The 14,065-nt window shown below is 46.3% G+C and overlaps 1 protein-coding gene across 1 annotated transcript; it reads right to left on the bottom strand.

Moving 5' to 3' along the window:
• Nucleotides 1-5,000: 5,000 nt before the first annotated feature.
• On the bottom strand, nucleotides 5,001-13,758 carry ARSH (arylsulfatase family member H). The gene is made up of 9 exons (XM_049767807.1): nucleotides 13,673-13,758; nucleotides 13,283-13,404; nucleotides 12,898-13,023; nucleotides 8,651-9,074; nucleotides 8,321-8,457; nucleotides 8,045-8,179; nucleotides 6,899-7,061; nucleotides 5,986-6,107; nucleotides 5,001-5,371 (listed from the first exon to the last, which is right to left on the bottom strand). Exons 1-9 carry the CDS (start codon nucleotides 13,756-13,758, stop codon nucleotides 5,001-5,003), a joined length of 1,686 nt encoding a protein of 561 aa, XP_049623764.1.
• Between the last annotated feature and the right edge of the window lie 307 nt (nucleotides 13,759-14,065).

Below are 14,065 nucleotides of genomic sequence, written 5' to 3'. Positions count from 1 at the left end.
AGAGGCTGTGTCTTTGATATCTATGTCTAGATCAATATCTGCATCGATATCTCTATCAATAGCAGATAAGAGGCTGCATCGTTGATATCTATGTATGGATCAATATCTACATTGATATTGGTATCAATAGCATCCAGGTGTCTGCATTATCAATATCTATGTCTAGATCAATATCTATGTCTGTGTAGGCTGAACGTCCATCTATGTATCAATAGCGTCTATCTCTCCACCAATGTCTATCCCATTGCTAGCTAAGCCGGGATCAATAACTCTATATTTGTCAATATCACTTCTTCCATCTACGACAATGGCACCCGTACAGCTGTATCATTTAGACCCAGGTCTAGATCAATACCTATACCAATAACATCTATATGTCTACATCATTGATATCTATGTCTGATCAATGTCTTTAGCAATAGCACGTCTATGTCAATATCGCCAATATCTAGATCAATATCTGTGTCTATATCTGAGTAGGCCAAGATCAATAAACATATCGAGAGAATCTATGACTTCTACGTCTAGATCAATATCGAGATCTTTCTAAGTATCTATTTCTCTGATTTCATATCAATATCTTTTTTTTGTTGTTCTTATCCCGCCCCCTCATATCAATATCTATGTCCAATAGCATCTATTGATTTATGTCTGGATCAATAACTATGTCTAGGTTCATCTTGGCATCAATAAAACTATAAGCATGCATCAATGTCTATTGCATGATTATCTGTGTGCGGGTTGTGATCGATACCAAATTTATCTAGAGGTCAATCGATACATATCTATGAATCTATCTATCCAATATTTATCAATATATCTACATATCAATGATATATCCAATATCTATCAATGATATATCCAATATCTATGAATCTATCTATCCAATATCTATCAATATATCTATATATCTAATATATCAATATATCTATGTATCAGTGATATATCCAATATTTATCAAAATATCTATATATCAATGATATATCCAATATCTATCAATATATCTATATATCCAATATATCAATATATATTGAAGGAAGGAAGGAAGGAGGAAGGAAGAAAGAAGGAAAGAAGGAAGGAGGAAGGAAGGAGAAGGGAAGGATGGAAGAAAGGAAGAAAAAGAGGGAGAAAGAAGGAAGAGAGGAGGAAGGAAGAAAGAAAGAAGGAAAGAAAGAAGAAAGAAAAGAAAAAGAAAGAAGAGAAAGAAAGAAGGAAAAAAGAAAGAAGGAAGGAAGAAAGGAGAAGGGAAGAAGGATGGAAGGAAGAAAAAGAGGGAGAAAGAAGGAAGGGAGGAAGGGAGGAAGGAAGAAAGAAGGAAAGAAAGAAGAAAGAAAAGAAAAAGAAAGAAGGGGCCGGGCGGTGGCGCTGGAGGTAAGGTGCCTGCCTTGCCTGCGCTAGCCTTGGACGGACCGCGGTTCGATCCCCCGGCGTCCCATATGGTCCCCCAAGCCAGGAGCGACTTCTGAGCGCAGAGCCAGGAGTAACCCCTGAGCCTCACAGGGTGTGGCCCAAAAACCAAAAAAAAAAAAAGAAAGAAGAGAAAAAAGAAGGAAAAAGAAAGAAGGAAGGAAGGAGAAGGGAAGAAGGATGGAAGCAAGAAAAAGAGGGAGAAAGAAGGAAGGGAGGAGGAAAGGAGGAAGAAAGAAAGGAAGAAGAAAGAAAAGAAAAAAGAAGAGAAAGAAGGAAGAAAAGAGTGAAAGAAAAGAAAGAAGGAGGGAAAGAGAAAGACAAAGAAAGAAGGAAGGGGCCCGGAGAGATAGCACAGCGGTGTTTGCCTTGCAAGCTGCCGATACAGGACCAAAGGTGGTTGGTTCGAATCCCGGTGTCCCATAGGGTCCCCCGTGCCTGCCAGGAGCTATTTCTGAGCAGACAGCCAGGAGTAACCCCTGAGCACCACTGGGTGTGACCCAAAAAGCTAAAAAAAAAAAAAAAGAAAGAAAGAAAGAAGGAAGGAAACGAAAGAAAGAAAGAAAGAAAGAAAGAAAGAAAGAAAGAAAGAAAGAAAGAAAGAAAGAAAGAAAGAAGAAAGTGAGAAAGAAAGAAAAAGAAAGAAAAAAAGGAAGAAAGAGAGGGAGAAAGAGAGAGAGAAAGAAAGAAAGACAAAAAGAAAGAGAAGGAAGAATGAATCTGGAAAAAGAAAAGAAAGAAAAACAAATGAAAGAATGTAAGAAAAAGGATGAAAGAGAAGAAAGGAAGGAAAGGCAGGAAGAGAGTGGCGATAGGGCTAAAGACAGAGCTGGCACGTTTGAACCCCAAAATCAAATCCCGGGCCCCCCCATCTGACCCCCGGGATCCTTACCCAGCAGTTAACCCTTAGTACAGCCAGCTGTGACCCCCCAAAAAACACAGGTTCCCCATGGAACAGCTGGAGAGACATTTCTGTCCCCCCAAATTTCCTCTTTGCTGGGACGAGATGGCAGTTTCGGGGTGCGGCTGGGCGAGGCCCTGGCCAACTTTCTGGGGAGCCGGCAGGCCAGGAGACCCTCGGTGACCTGCAGAGGGGGGGCCCAGCACCCCGAAATTTCCTCCTGGCCCCCCGTCTCACCTGGCCAAGTGGGGTGCAGGAGAAGCCATCAGCCTCCTGGCGCTTTCTTTCTCTTTCTTTCTTTCTTTCTTTCTTCTTTCTTTCTTTCTTTCTTTCTTTCTTTCTTTCTTTCTTTCTTTCTTTCTTTCTTTCTTTCTTTCTTTCTTTTTCTTTCTTTCTTTCTTTCTTTCTTTCTTCCTTCCTTTCTTTCTTCCTTTCTTTCTTCTCTTTTTCTTTTTCTCTTTCTCTTTCTTCCTCCCTTCTTTTCTTTCTTTTTCTTTCTTTCTTCCTTCCTTTCTTTCTCTTTCTTTATTTCTTCCTCCCTTCCTTTCTCCCTTCTTTTCTTTCGTTCTTTCTCTCTTTCTTTCTTTTTCTTTCCTTCCTTTCTTTCTCTTTCTTTCTTTCCTTCTTCTTTCTTTCTCTTTCTCTTTCTTTTGTTCTTCCTTCATTTCATTCTTTTTCTTTCTTTCTCTTTGTTTCTTTTTCTTTCCTCTTTCACTTTTTTCTTCTTTTTCTTTCAAATTTCTTTCTTTTTCTTTTCTTCCTTCTTTCTACCTTCTTTCCTACTTTCTCTTTTCTTTCTTTCTTTCCTTCCTCCTTTCTTTCATTTCTTTTTTTTTCTTTTTTTTGGTTTTTGGTTTTTGGGCCACACCCAATGACGCTCAGGGGTTACTCCTGGCTATGTGCTCAGAAGTCGCTCCTGGCTTGGGGGACCATATGGGATGCCGGGGGATCGAACCGCGGTCCATCCAAGGCTAGCGCAGGTAAGGCAGGCACCTTACCTCTAGCGCCACCGCCCGGCCCCCTCATTTCTTTCTTTCTCTCTTTCTTTCTTTCCTTATTTTCTTCCTTCTTTCTTCCTTTCTTTCTTTTTTCTTTCTTCCCTTCCTTCTTTCTTCCTTCTTTTCTTTCTTTCTCTCTCCTTTCTTTCTTTCTTTTTTCTTGTTTCCTTCCTTTCTCCTTTCTTTTTCCTTTCCTTTTTTCTTCTTTCTTCTCTTTTTCCTTTCTTTTCCTTTCTTTCTTACTTCTCTCCTTCCTTCTTTATTTCTTCACTCCTTTCTTTCCCTCCCTTCTTTTCTTTCTTTTCTCCTTCTTCCTTTCTTTTTTGTTTTTTCTTTCTTTAATTGTTCTTCCTTTCTCTCTTTTTTCTTTCTTCCTTCTTCCTTTCTTTTTTCTTTCTTTAATTGTTCCTGCCTTTCTGTCTTTTTTCTTTCTTCCTTTCTTCCTTCCTTCCTTACTTCCTTCCTTCCTTTCCACTCCAAGGACTAAAACCCACCCTGCCCACGCTCAAGCCCACTGCCTTCCCTCTTCAGTCTCATTTCTTCTTCTCATATTTTGTTCTTAGCTCTCTTTCGTCTTCTTCTTTTTCTATCCTTTCTCCTTTTTTCCTTCTCTTTTTACCTTCTTGAATTCCTTTTCTCTTTGGGGGACACACACACACATCCAGAGGCGCTCAGGGCTCACTCCTAGCTCTGTATTCACGGATCACTGTTGGCGGGCTTGGGGGGAACATGTGGGATGCCGGGGATCAAACCCTTTCTTTTCCCTCCCAGAGATCTCTGGTTCCAGGAGAGATAACACTCATCAGCAGTGGTTTGCTCCCGAGGCTATCCCTCCGCCTCAACGTGCATGCTTGGCCACTCCCTGGCTCTTCACTCTCCCTCTGGCCCTAGAGGAGCATTTTTGGGGTGGGTGAACCGAGGGCCTCGAACCCCTTCTTTCCTGGTCATCAGCTGGTGGAGACATCTTTGGTCCTGGATGCAACACAGTGTGTTGGTCCCGAGGCTATTCCTCCGCCTCAAAGTGCGTGCTTGGCCTCTCCCTGGCGCCCCACTTCCCCTGGGCAAGACTGTCTTGTGCCGGGCCATTCCTTCGCCTCAACATGCGTGCTTGGCCGCTCCCGGGCACCCCGCTCCCCCTAAGCTATCCTTGCGCTGTGTCCGCCATTCTCCACGTCTCCCCGTTTCTGGTCCCATAGAAACGTTTTTGGGGTGCAGTTTCTTGAGTCAACCCTATGGTGACTGCAGACATGAGAACAAAGCTGTCGGCCCCGGGTTCGACTCTCAGCACACTGTCTTGCCCCTGACCCCTGCAAAGACGGACCCAGGCGCCCCGAGAAAGCTGCGATCCTTGAAAACAAAACCAAGAGTGACCCCAAGTACCGAACTAGCAATAAATCCTGAAATAAAAACCCCCGAGCACAAATTTAGGGGTCACCCCGAATGGGCTAAAATCGGGTACAGAGAAATGCAAACCCCCTGTCTGATTTCCTAGCGAGCTCTGGGGGCCCCCCAATACCTGTAGCACCCCCAAAAAAGAGGGATTCCCTCCACCACGGGGAAGCTTTATTTTTCACAGCTGCGTAGTATTCCATTTCATAGACATACCACAGGTTTCTTTTTTTTTTTTAGCCACTCTGATTTAGGCTATTTTTTTGGGGTGTCCTCTTCCTTCTGCAGAACGTCCCCCTTATGTATCACAAAGACGCCCCCAGCATGTCCCCCTCTTTGTCGCAGCCACACAAGGGGAAGGACCCGCAACACGGCTGAAGCCAGGGTTTCCACACCGTGTTGAAGGGGGACAGCTGCTGTGGGGCCGGAGACAGGGAGGCCCGGTGTTTCCTCACGGCCACCTCCACCGTGCTGACCACCGAGTCCAGCAGCGCCTCTTGGTCGGTGCCCTCCAGAGGGTGAGTCTCCGAGGGGTCCCTCGAAAGGTCAAAGAGCAACGGGGGGTCGTGCCTCGTCACGTCTCCGGAGCAAGGACAGAGACCCCTGGAATAGCAGGCGTTGGAACCCTCCGGGGAGAACTTGGGGGTCACGAAGTGGACCTTCCAGACGGTCCCACCTGCGAGAGAGAGAGGCCGTGATTTAGGGGTTCCTGTCCCGCAGTCACCCCAAAAGACAGACGTACCCCAATTTTTCTCTTTCCTTAAAATCTCTCTTTTTTATGAAGAAAAAGCCTTCCTAGGTCGAATGTCCATCTGGGTAGGTGGACGTTGGTCGAACAAAAAAAATTAGCAGTTCTGGCCCTGGGTTCGAATATGCAATTACATATATTGACAACACCCCAAATCTGGAAACGACCCAGAGGACCCCAGCAACACGCGAGCGGTGAAAGGCACGGCGGTATATCTATTCGGTGAAATACTACGCAGCCGTGAAAAAGGAAGTCGCGGAATCAGCTCTTTCCTTGTGTCTCTGTCTCTCCCTCCTTTCTCCTCCTCTCTCTGTGTTTCTCTTTCTCCCTTCCTCGTCTCTGTCTCTCCTTCCCTGTCTCTGTGTCTCCCTCCCTCTTCCTCTCGCCTTCCCTTTTTCTCTGTCGTTGTCTCTCCCTTCCTCCTTATTTCCCTGTCTCTGTCATACGCATGTAGTTGGATTTGCACATAGGGACATGCAATCAACATACATGTAACTAGAGACCCCCAGCTCCCCAAAATTAAAATTAAATCACAGACTCACAGTCCTTCTGGTACCAGCGGGCCGCGTGCAAGGAAACGCCGCAGTAGTGGAAGAGAAATTCGTGTTCCGAGTGCGAAACTCTCCCTTCCAGCAGGGGCATGAGGTTACGGCCGTCGATGACTCTGCGAAGAGACGGGAGGTGAGACAGCAAAGAGAGCGGAGAGATACGATGGAAGAGATTTTATGATTTTGTCACAGGGGGAAGTGGGTGGATGAGGGAGTGAGGAAGAGAAGAGGAAGAAGAGGGGAAAGGGGAAAAAAGAAGAGAAAGAAAGGGAAGATAAGGAGGAGGAGAAAAGATGAAAAGAAGAAAAAGAAGAAAAGAAGAAAAATGAAAAAAGAAGAAAAAGAAGAAAAGAAGAAAGAAGAAAAGAGAAAAAAGAAGAAAAGAAGAAAAAGAAGAATAAGAAAAGAAAAAGAAGAAGAAAAGAAAAAAGAAAAAGAAAAGTAAAAGAAGAAAGAAGAAAAGAGAAAAAAGAAGAAAAGAAGAAGAAAAAAGAAGAAAAGAAAAACAAAAAGAAGAAAAGAAGAAAAAGAAGAAGAAAAAAGAAAAAGAAGAAAGAAGAAAAGAAGAAAAAGAAGAAAAGAAGAAAAGAAAAACAAAAAGAAGAAAAAGAAGAAAAAACTAAAAAGAAAAGAAGAAAAGAACAAGAAAAAGAAGAAAGAAGAAAAGAGAGAAGAAGAAAAAGAAGAAAAGAAAAAGGAAGAAGAAGAAGGAGGAGGAGGAGGAGGAAGAAGAGAAGAGGGAAGATAAGAAAAAGGAAAAGAAAGGCGAGGAGGGGAAGGAAAGGGAGAGGAGGAAGGAATGAAGAAAGAAAAGAGGAAAAATAAGAAGGAACTAGAGGACACACATAGGAAGGGGAAAGGGAATAGAGGGAAGAAAATAGACTTGGTGACAAGCCATGACCGTTACCTGTCCAGGGGCAAGATCCCTCCGGCCACATAGGACAGGGTGGGATAGATGTCCATGAGGCTGGTGGGCACGTCCAGCACCTTCCCGGCTTCTAGAACCCCGGGCCAGCGGAAAATGCCGGGCACGCGGATACCGCCTTCCCAGCCGCCCGTCCCTTTGCCGCCTGCCAGGGAGGACGAGGGGTAGAGGGCGGGTGAGATTCATTGACAGAGACAGGGAGACAGAGAGACAGAGAATGGATGGATGGATAGATGGATGGGTAATGGGTGGATGGATGGATGGATGGATGGATGGACAAATGGGTGGATAAATGAATGGATAGATGGATGGGTGGATGGATGGATGAATGGATGGATAAATGGATGGATGAATAGATGGATAGATGGATGGATGGACGAATGGATAGATGGATGGATGGATGGATGGATGATGGATAGATAGATGGATGGGTGGATAGATGGATAGATGATGAATGGATGAGTAGATAAATGGATGGATAAATGATATATGGATGGTTGGACAGATGGATGGATAAATGGATGGATGGATGGATGGATGGATAGATGGATGGATGGTTGGATAGATGGATAGATAGATGGATAGATAGATGAATGCATGGCTGAATATATGGATAGATCAATGGATATTGATTGGATTAATGAATATTGGATGGAAATGTGTGGCTGGATAGATGGATGATGGATGGATGGATGGATGGATAAATGATGGATGGATGGATAGATGGACGGATAGATGGGGTGGATGAATGGATGGATAGATAGATGGATAGATGGATGGATGGAAGGATGGATGGGTGGATAGATGGATGGATGAATGGATGGGGTAGATGGATGGGTAGATGGATGGATGGATGGATGGATGGATAAATGATATATGGATGGATAGATGGATGGATGGATGGATAGATGGATGAAAAGACAGATGGATAGTTAAATGATAGGTACACATAGATGGGTAGATAGATGATTGATAGTTAACATAGATAGATAGAGATAGATAAATAAAATAAAACAATACAAAATAAAATAAATCAAATAAAATGAAAGACATGAGCCTTATCTTTGGCCCCCAGCTTCAAGGGAGCCCCAGACCCACCCGGCTTCCTCCGGCCCCCCCAAAAATCACCTTTGTAGGCCCCATTATAGCCGCCCATGGGGGACCCCCATTCCTGGGCCTCCAAGTGGGCCCCGTTATCTGAGGTGAAATGCACTAAGGTACAGTTCCGCAGGTTCTCTTGGTCCAGACGGTCCAATATCTTTCCTGGTGGGGTAAAAAAAAGGGTGAAAATTAGTTTATTTTGGGGGGTCACCCCCCAAAAACTCTCAGGCGGTGCTCGGGGGGGGGAAATCATGTGGGATGCTGGGGGTCGAACCTGGGACCTTCGTCTCGCTGGGCACGTACCGACCATCCAGTCCAGTTCGGCCACGTTGTCCCCGTACAGGCCGTGTTTGCTGTGGCCCAGAAACTTGTCCCGGGTGAGAAGCGGGGTGCGGACGTGCAGGAAGGACACCCACAGAAGGAAGGGACCCCGCTTGTGCCTGGGTGGGGTGGGGGGGACACAGAGGGGGGGGTCTTGTGTTGATTTCTGTCTATTCTATATATTTTTCTATATATATATATTTTTCTGCTCAAATATGTTTCTATGATTGCAAGTCGGCATGGACAGGCAGGTCCAGGCCCTGCTGTGCCTCACGCTGGACCCCCCCGGGATTCGAACCCAGGACCGCGCACCTGTCGATGAAGCCCAGCGCCTCCCGAAGCAGCAGGGAGGAGACCCTGTCCTCCTTCATGGGCTGTTGCAAGATGTCATGGCCCCCCATGAGGATGCAATTCCAACGCCGCACAAATCCGTAGCTGCAGAACCAGCCGAGGAAGAAGAGGGCTGGCAGGAGGAAGAGGAGGAGGAGGAGGGCCCAGGGCACGTGGAACCAGCCGGCCAAGTGGGGGATCAGGAGCAAGAGGGGGACCAGGCCCAGAACCACGGTGGACCCCCAAAGGGCAAGGGTCAGGCGTCGGTGCAACTCGGGGGTCCTTCCAGGTTGGCAGTCGGTCAACAGGCCCAACGGGACACCATAGAAGAAGTCGAAGCCATGATTTTGGGGGTGAGAGCAGTGGTCACCCCTGGACGCGCAGCTGAGGCCCAAGTGCCACTGGCCTGTGGGGAGACAAGAGGACAACAACATAAATATATATATATAAATATATATATTTATATATATAAATATATAAAATGAGACCCCCAAAAATCATACTAGGCACTATGCATGGGCTGGGAAATTTCTGCAGGGATTTATTTGGCCCCCCCAAAATATATAAAATGAGCCCCCCCAAAATTATAGACACTGGGAAATTTCTGCAGGGATTTATTTGCCCCCCCAATATATAAAATGAGCCCCCCCAAAATTATAGACACTGGGAAATTTCTGCAGGCATTTATTTGCCCCCCCAATTATATAAAATTAGCCCCCCCAAAATTATATACACTGGGAAATTTCTGCAGGGATTTATTTGCCCCCCAAATATATAAAATTAGCCCCCCCCAAAATTATATACACTGGGAAATTTCTGCAGGGATTTATTTGCCCCCCCCAAAATTATATACACTGGGAAATTTCTGCAGGGATTTATTTGCCCCCCCAAATATATAAAATGAGCCCCCCCAAAATTATAGACACTGGGAAATTTCTGCAGGGATTTATTTGCCCCCCCAAATATATAAAATGAGCCCCCCCCCAAATTATATACACTGGGAAATTTCTGCAGGGATTTATTTGTCCCCCCAAATATATAAAATTAGCCCCCCCCAAAATCATCCACACTATGCATAGGCTGGGAAATTTCTGCAGGCATTTATTTGCCCCCCCAAATATATAAAATGAGCCCCCCCAAAATTATATACACTGGGAAATTTCTGCAGGCATTTATTTGCCCCCCCCAAATATATAAAATTAGCCCCCCCAAAATTATATATACTGGGAAATTTCTGCAGGGATTTATTTGGCCCCCCCAATATATAAAGTGAGCCCCCCCAAAATTATAGACACTGGGAAATTTCTACACGGATTTATTTGCCCCCCCAAATATATAAAATGAGCCCCCCCAAAATAATATACACTGGGAAATTTCTGCAGGAATTTATTTGCCCCCCCAAATATATAAAATTAGCCCCCCCAAAGTTATATACACTGGGAAATTTCTGCAGGCATTTATTTGCCCCCCAATATATAAAATTATCCCCCCCAAAATTATACACACTGGGAAATTTCTGCAGAGATTTATTTGCCCCCCAAATATATAAAATTTGCCCCCCAAAAATCATATCCACTATTTATGCATAGGCTGGGAAATTTCTGCAGGGATTTATTTGCCCCCCCCAAATATATATAAAATTAGCCCCCCAAAAAATTATATACACTGGGAAATTTCTGCAGGGATTTATTTGCCCCCCCAAATATATAAAATGAGCCCCACCCAAATCATCCATATTGGTCCCATGTCAGATTTTCTCTGCATGCCATTTCCTCTTCAAAAGGGACCTTTAAGGTCTTTTGCAGTCTGGTTTCTCTAGGTCGTTTTTACTGCAGGCAGCCATCTTGCAAACCCTTATAAGGGCATGTGCGACCTCATTGGTTCCCTGCCGGCCTCCGTTGCATAAGGAAGGCCTGCAAGCCCATATATGGGCATGTGCGTTCTGATTGGCTCCTTCGGCCACTCCTGCCTGACGCCATGAGCCATTCTTTTTATGAATGGAAGGGGAAAAAAAAAATCCTAGTCCAAGTCCTTATAAGGGCATGTGCGATCTCATTGGTTCTCCTCCAGGCCTCATTTGCATAAGGGCCTAGGGAACCATCTTCACAAATCTACATAAGGTCATGTGCGCTGATTGGTGTCTGAGACGCGTTTCCTGATAAGGGCAGGGCCTTATAAGGGCATCTGCAACCTGATTGGTTCTCCTCTGGGCCTCATTTGCATATGGCATATAAAAGTCCTCTTGCAAATGCCTTGAAAAGAGGAACCCTGGGCAGCCAGGGTTCGAATCAGAGTCCACCCTCCCCGGACAGCCTGGCACATAGTTGAGCCGGAAGGACTCGAGTTCGATCCCCGGCATCCCACGTGAGACCCCGAGCCATTTGGGGGCTCAGACCCCTGAATGTCATTTTTGGGGTGTGGCCCAAAACCAATAAATAAATATATAAATGAATTTAAAAAATGCCTGTTTTGGGGGGAAGGAAAAGTCTCCACTAGCAGGTGGGGTGTCTCTCTGTCTCTGTCTCTCGGTCTCTTGATCTCTCTGTCTTTCCGTCTCTCTGTCTCAGTCTCTGTGTCATCTCCCGACACCAACGATGTCCCCAGATTCAACCTTCTCTCTGTCTGTGTCTGTCTCTGTCTCTATCTCTTGGTCTCTTTGTGTCTCTGTCTCTGTCTTTCTCTGTCTCTCTGTCTCTGTCCATTTCTGTCTCTGTGTCTCTCTGTCTCTTAATCTCTCTGTTTCGTTCTCTCTGTGCCTGTCTCTGTCTCTCTATCTCAGTCTCTGTCTCTTTCCAGTTCCCTATCTCTGTGTCTCTGTTCGTGTCTCTGTCTTTCTGTCTCTGTATCTCTTTCTCTCTGTCTCTTACTCTGTGTCTCTGTCTCTGTCTCTATGTCTTTGTCTCTGTCTTTCTGTCTCTGTCTTTCTGTCTCTGTGTCTCTGTCTCTGTTTCTCTGTCTCTGTCTCTGTCTATCTTTGTCTCTGTCTCTGTCTATCTCTGTCTCTCAGTCTCTGTTACTCTCCATTTCTCTGTCTCTGTCAGTGTCTGTCTCTGTCTGTGTCTATCTCTCTGTCTCTGTCCATTTCTATGTCTCTTTGTCTCTCTGTCTTTCTCTGTCTCTTTGTCTCTCTCTGTCTCTGTATCTCTTTCTCCACCTCTATATCTCTCTGTCTCTGTCTTTCTCCATTTCTCTGTCTCTGTCTCTTTCTCTCTGACTGTGTCTCTGTCTCTATCTCTTTGTCTCTTTGTGTCTCTATCTCTGTGTCTCTTTCTCTATCTCTCTGTCTCTGTGTCTTTTTATCTCTGTCTATTCATCTCTATCTCAGTCTCTTTGTCATTTCCTGCCACCGCTGTCCCCAGTTTCAACATTCTCTCTGTCTCTCTGTCTCTGTCTCTGTCCATTTCTGTCCCTGTGTCTCTCTGTCTCTTAATATCTCTATTCACCTCTCTGTCTCATTCTCTCTGTGTCTGTCTCTGTCTCTCTATCTCAGTCTCTGTCTCTTTCCATTTCCCTGTCTCTGTGTCTCTGTCTCTCTATCTCAGTCTGTCTCTCTCCATTTCTCTGTCTCTGTGTCTCTGTCTCAGTCTCTGTTTCTCTCCATTTTTCTGTCTCTGTCAGTGTCTGTCTCTATCTCTGTCTCTCTGTCTTTCTATCTCAGTCTCTGTCTCTTACCATTTCCCTGTCTCTGTGACTCTGTCTCAGTGTCTCTATCTTTCTGTCTCTGTCTCTGTCTCTCTGTGTCTCTGTCTATCTCTGTCTCTCAGTCTCTGTTTCTCTCCATTTCTCTGTCTCTGTCAGTGTCTGTCTCTGTCTGTATCTATCTCTCTGTCTCTCTCCATTTCTATGCCTCTTTGTCTCTCTGTCTTTCTCTGTCTCTGTCTCTTTGTCTCTCTCCACTTCTCTGTCTCTGTCTCTTTCTGTCTCTGTCTCTCTGTCTCTGTTTCTCTCTCTCTCACCTGGCCAGAATGCCAACATAGACGACCCCAAGTCTCCCCCCAATCATCTCTCTTCCTTGTCTCTCCCAGCCAAGAGACCCCCAAGAAACGAGACACCGCCATATTGTCCCACCCCAACAGGTCCCTCTGGGCCGCTTTTCAGCCCTGCAGCCCAGCCCCATCCCTGGAGGCCTTTGGGGGGCCCCGAAACTCTCCAAGGGGGACCCCAAAACCTTCAAGTTCACCCCGCTACCCAGCCAGACACCCGGACGCCCCGCTTGTGCCTCGACTTACCCACAAGCCCCGTGCGGTAACCCCGGTCCCGCAGGAGCTTGGCGAACGTCGTCTCGTTGGCGGGGAGCCCCCCCGAGCCCCCGAGCCAGGGGAGGTCGCGGTTCGAATTTTGGGGTGACGCCATGCCTTAAAAAAACCAGGGAAGATTTCTGAATGCAGAGCCAGGTGTGAGCATTGCGCGCAGGCATCTGTGGCCCCCCCAAGAAACTAAAAATTAAGTAAATATAAATAAATAGCCCCCCCAAAATTGATCCCCAGGTGAAACAAGATGGCGGGACCCTTGTAGGAGACTGTAGGGTTCACCCTATGTATTCTTAATGGAGGGCGAGCACTGTTTTAGGAGTCCACCCCCAGCCAGAAAGGTCCCAGAAAGTCGGGGGCCCACCTGATCGGATGGGGTAGCGCCCCGTGAGGAAGGCGGCCCGACTCGGGGTGCACATGGACGCCGCGGAGAGGTGGTGGGTCAGCAGGACGCCCTCGCTGGCCAGCCGGTCGATATTCGGGGTGCTGTGGACGAGAAAGCAAAAAAAAAAAAAAGTGGGCCTGGCTTAGAGACTCATCTGGTGATTGAACGGGCCGAGCACTGTTTCTGGGAGTCCAGAAGACGTTTTTTCCGTGGGCGAGACACGCGACGCCTCGAGTTGGATCCCTGGCATCCCACGTGAGATTCCCCCTTAGACAGTGCCAGGAGGGTTTTCAGAGCGCAGAGCCAGGAGGAACCCCTGAGCACAGCCCCAAAAAAACATAATTTTTCGATCCTCACGGCAAATCTCACCTCATGGTGTGGTTTCCGTAGCAACACAAATCCCCGATGCCCAAGTCGTCGGCCATCAGCAGCACGATGTTCGGCCTGGCGTTCATGGTCCCCGCCGTCCGCCCCTGGGGTCCCCCGAAACACAGCCACAGAGACGCCAGCAGCAGCCAGAAGCTCCTGAAACAGTGCTCGGGGGGGAGAGAGGGGCAGGAGGAATGGAAAAGCGCCATCAGTCCGCTGGGCACGCCCAAAAGTCTTGGGGTGACTGGCTTGGCCCGGCCGCACGCTGAGAGGCTTGGATGAGGGGTTTGCGTTTGTTAAGACAAAGAAATCGTCATTTCTTTTTAATAAGGATGGTTTCTATGATAAGGGTTTTATTATGCTGATAGAAATAAGATGAAGGAAGGAAGGAAG

Source organism: Suncus etruscus, assembly GCF_024139225.1.
Source record: "Suncus etruscus isolate mSunEtr1 chromosome X unlocalized genomic scaffold, mSunEtr1.pri.cur SUPER_X_unloc_2, whole genome shotgun sequence".
Taxonomy (NCBI): Eukaryota; Metazoa; Chordata; class Mammalia; order Eulipotyphla; family Soricidae; genus Suncus; species Suncus etruscus.
The sequence above is the reverse complement of the archived record's forward strand: the minus strand, read 5'-3'. Positions and strand labels throughout refer to the sequence as shown.

Bases quoted from the DNA above. Each gene is read 5' to 3' on its own strand.
- ARSH (XM_049767807.1), bottom strand. From the start codon at position 13,758: ATGAACGCCAGGCCGAACATCGTGCTGCTGATGGCCGACGACTTGGGC. The intron at 13,024-13,282 runs GTGGGCCCCCGA...GGTTTTTTTAAG, and splicing joins GCGCTACCCCATCCGATCAG to GCATGGCGTCACCCCAAAAT. The intron at 7,062-8,044 runs GTGATTTTTGGG...CCTCCCTGGCAG, and splicing joins CTATAATGGGGCCTACAAAG to GCGGCAAAGGGACGGGCGGC.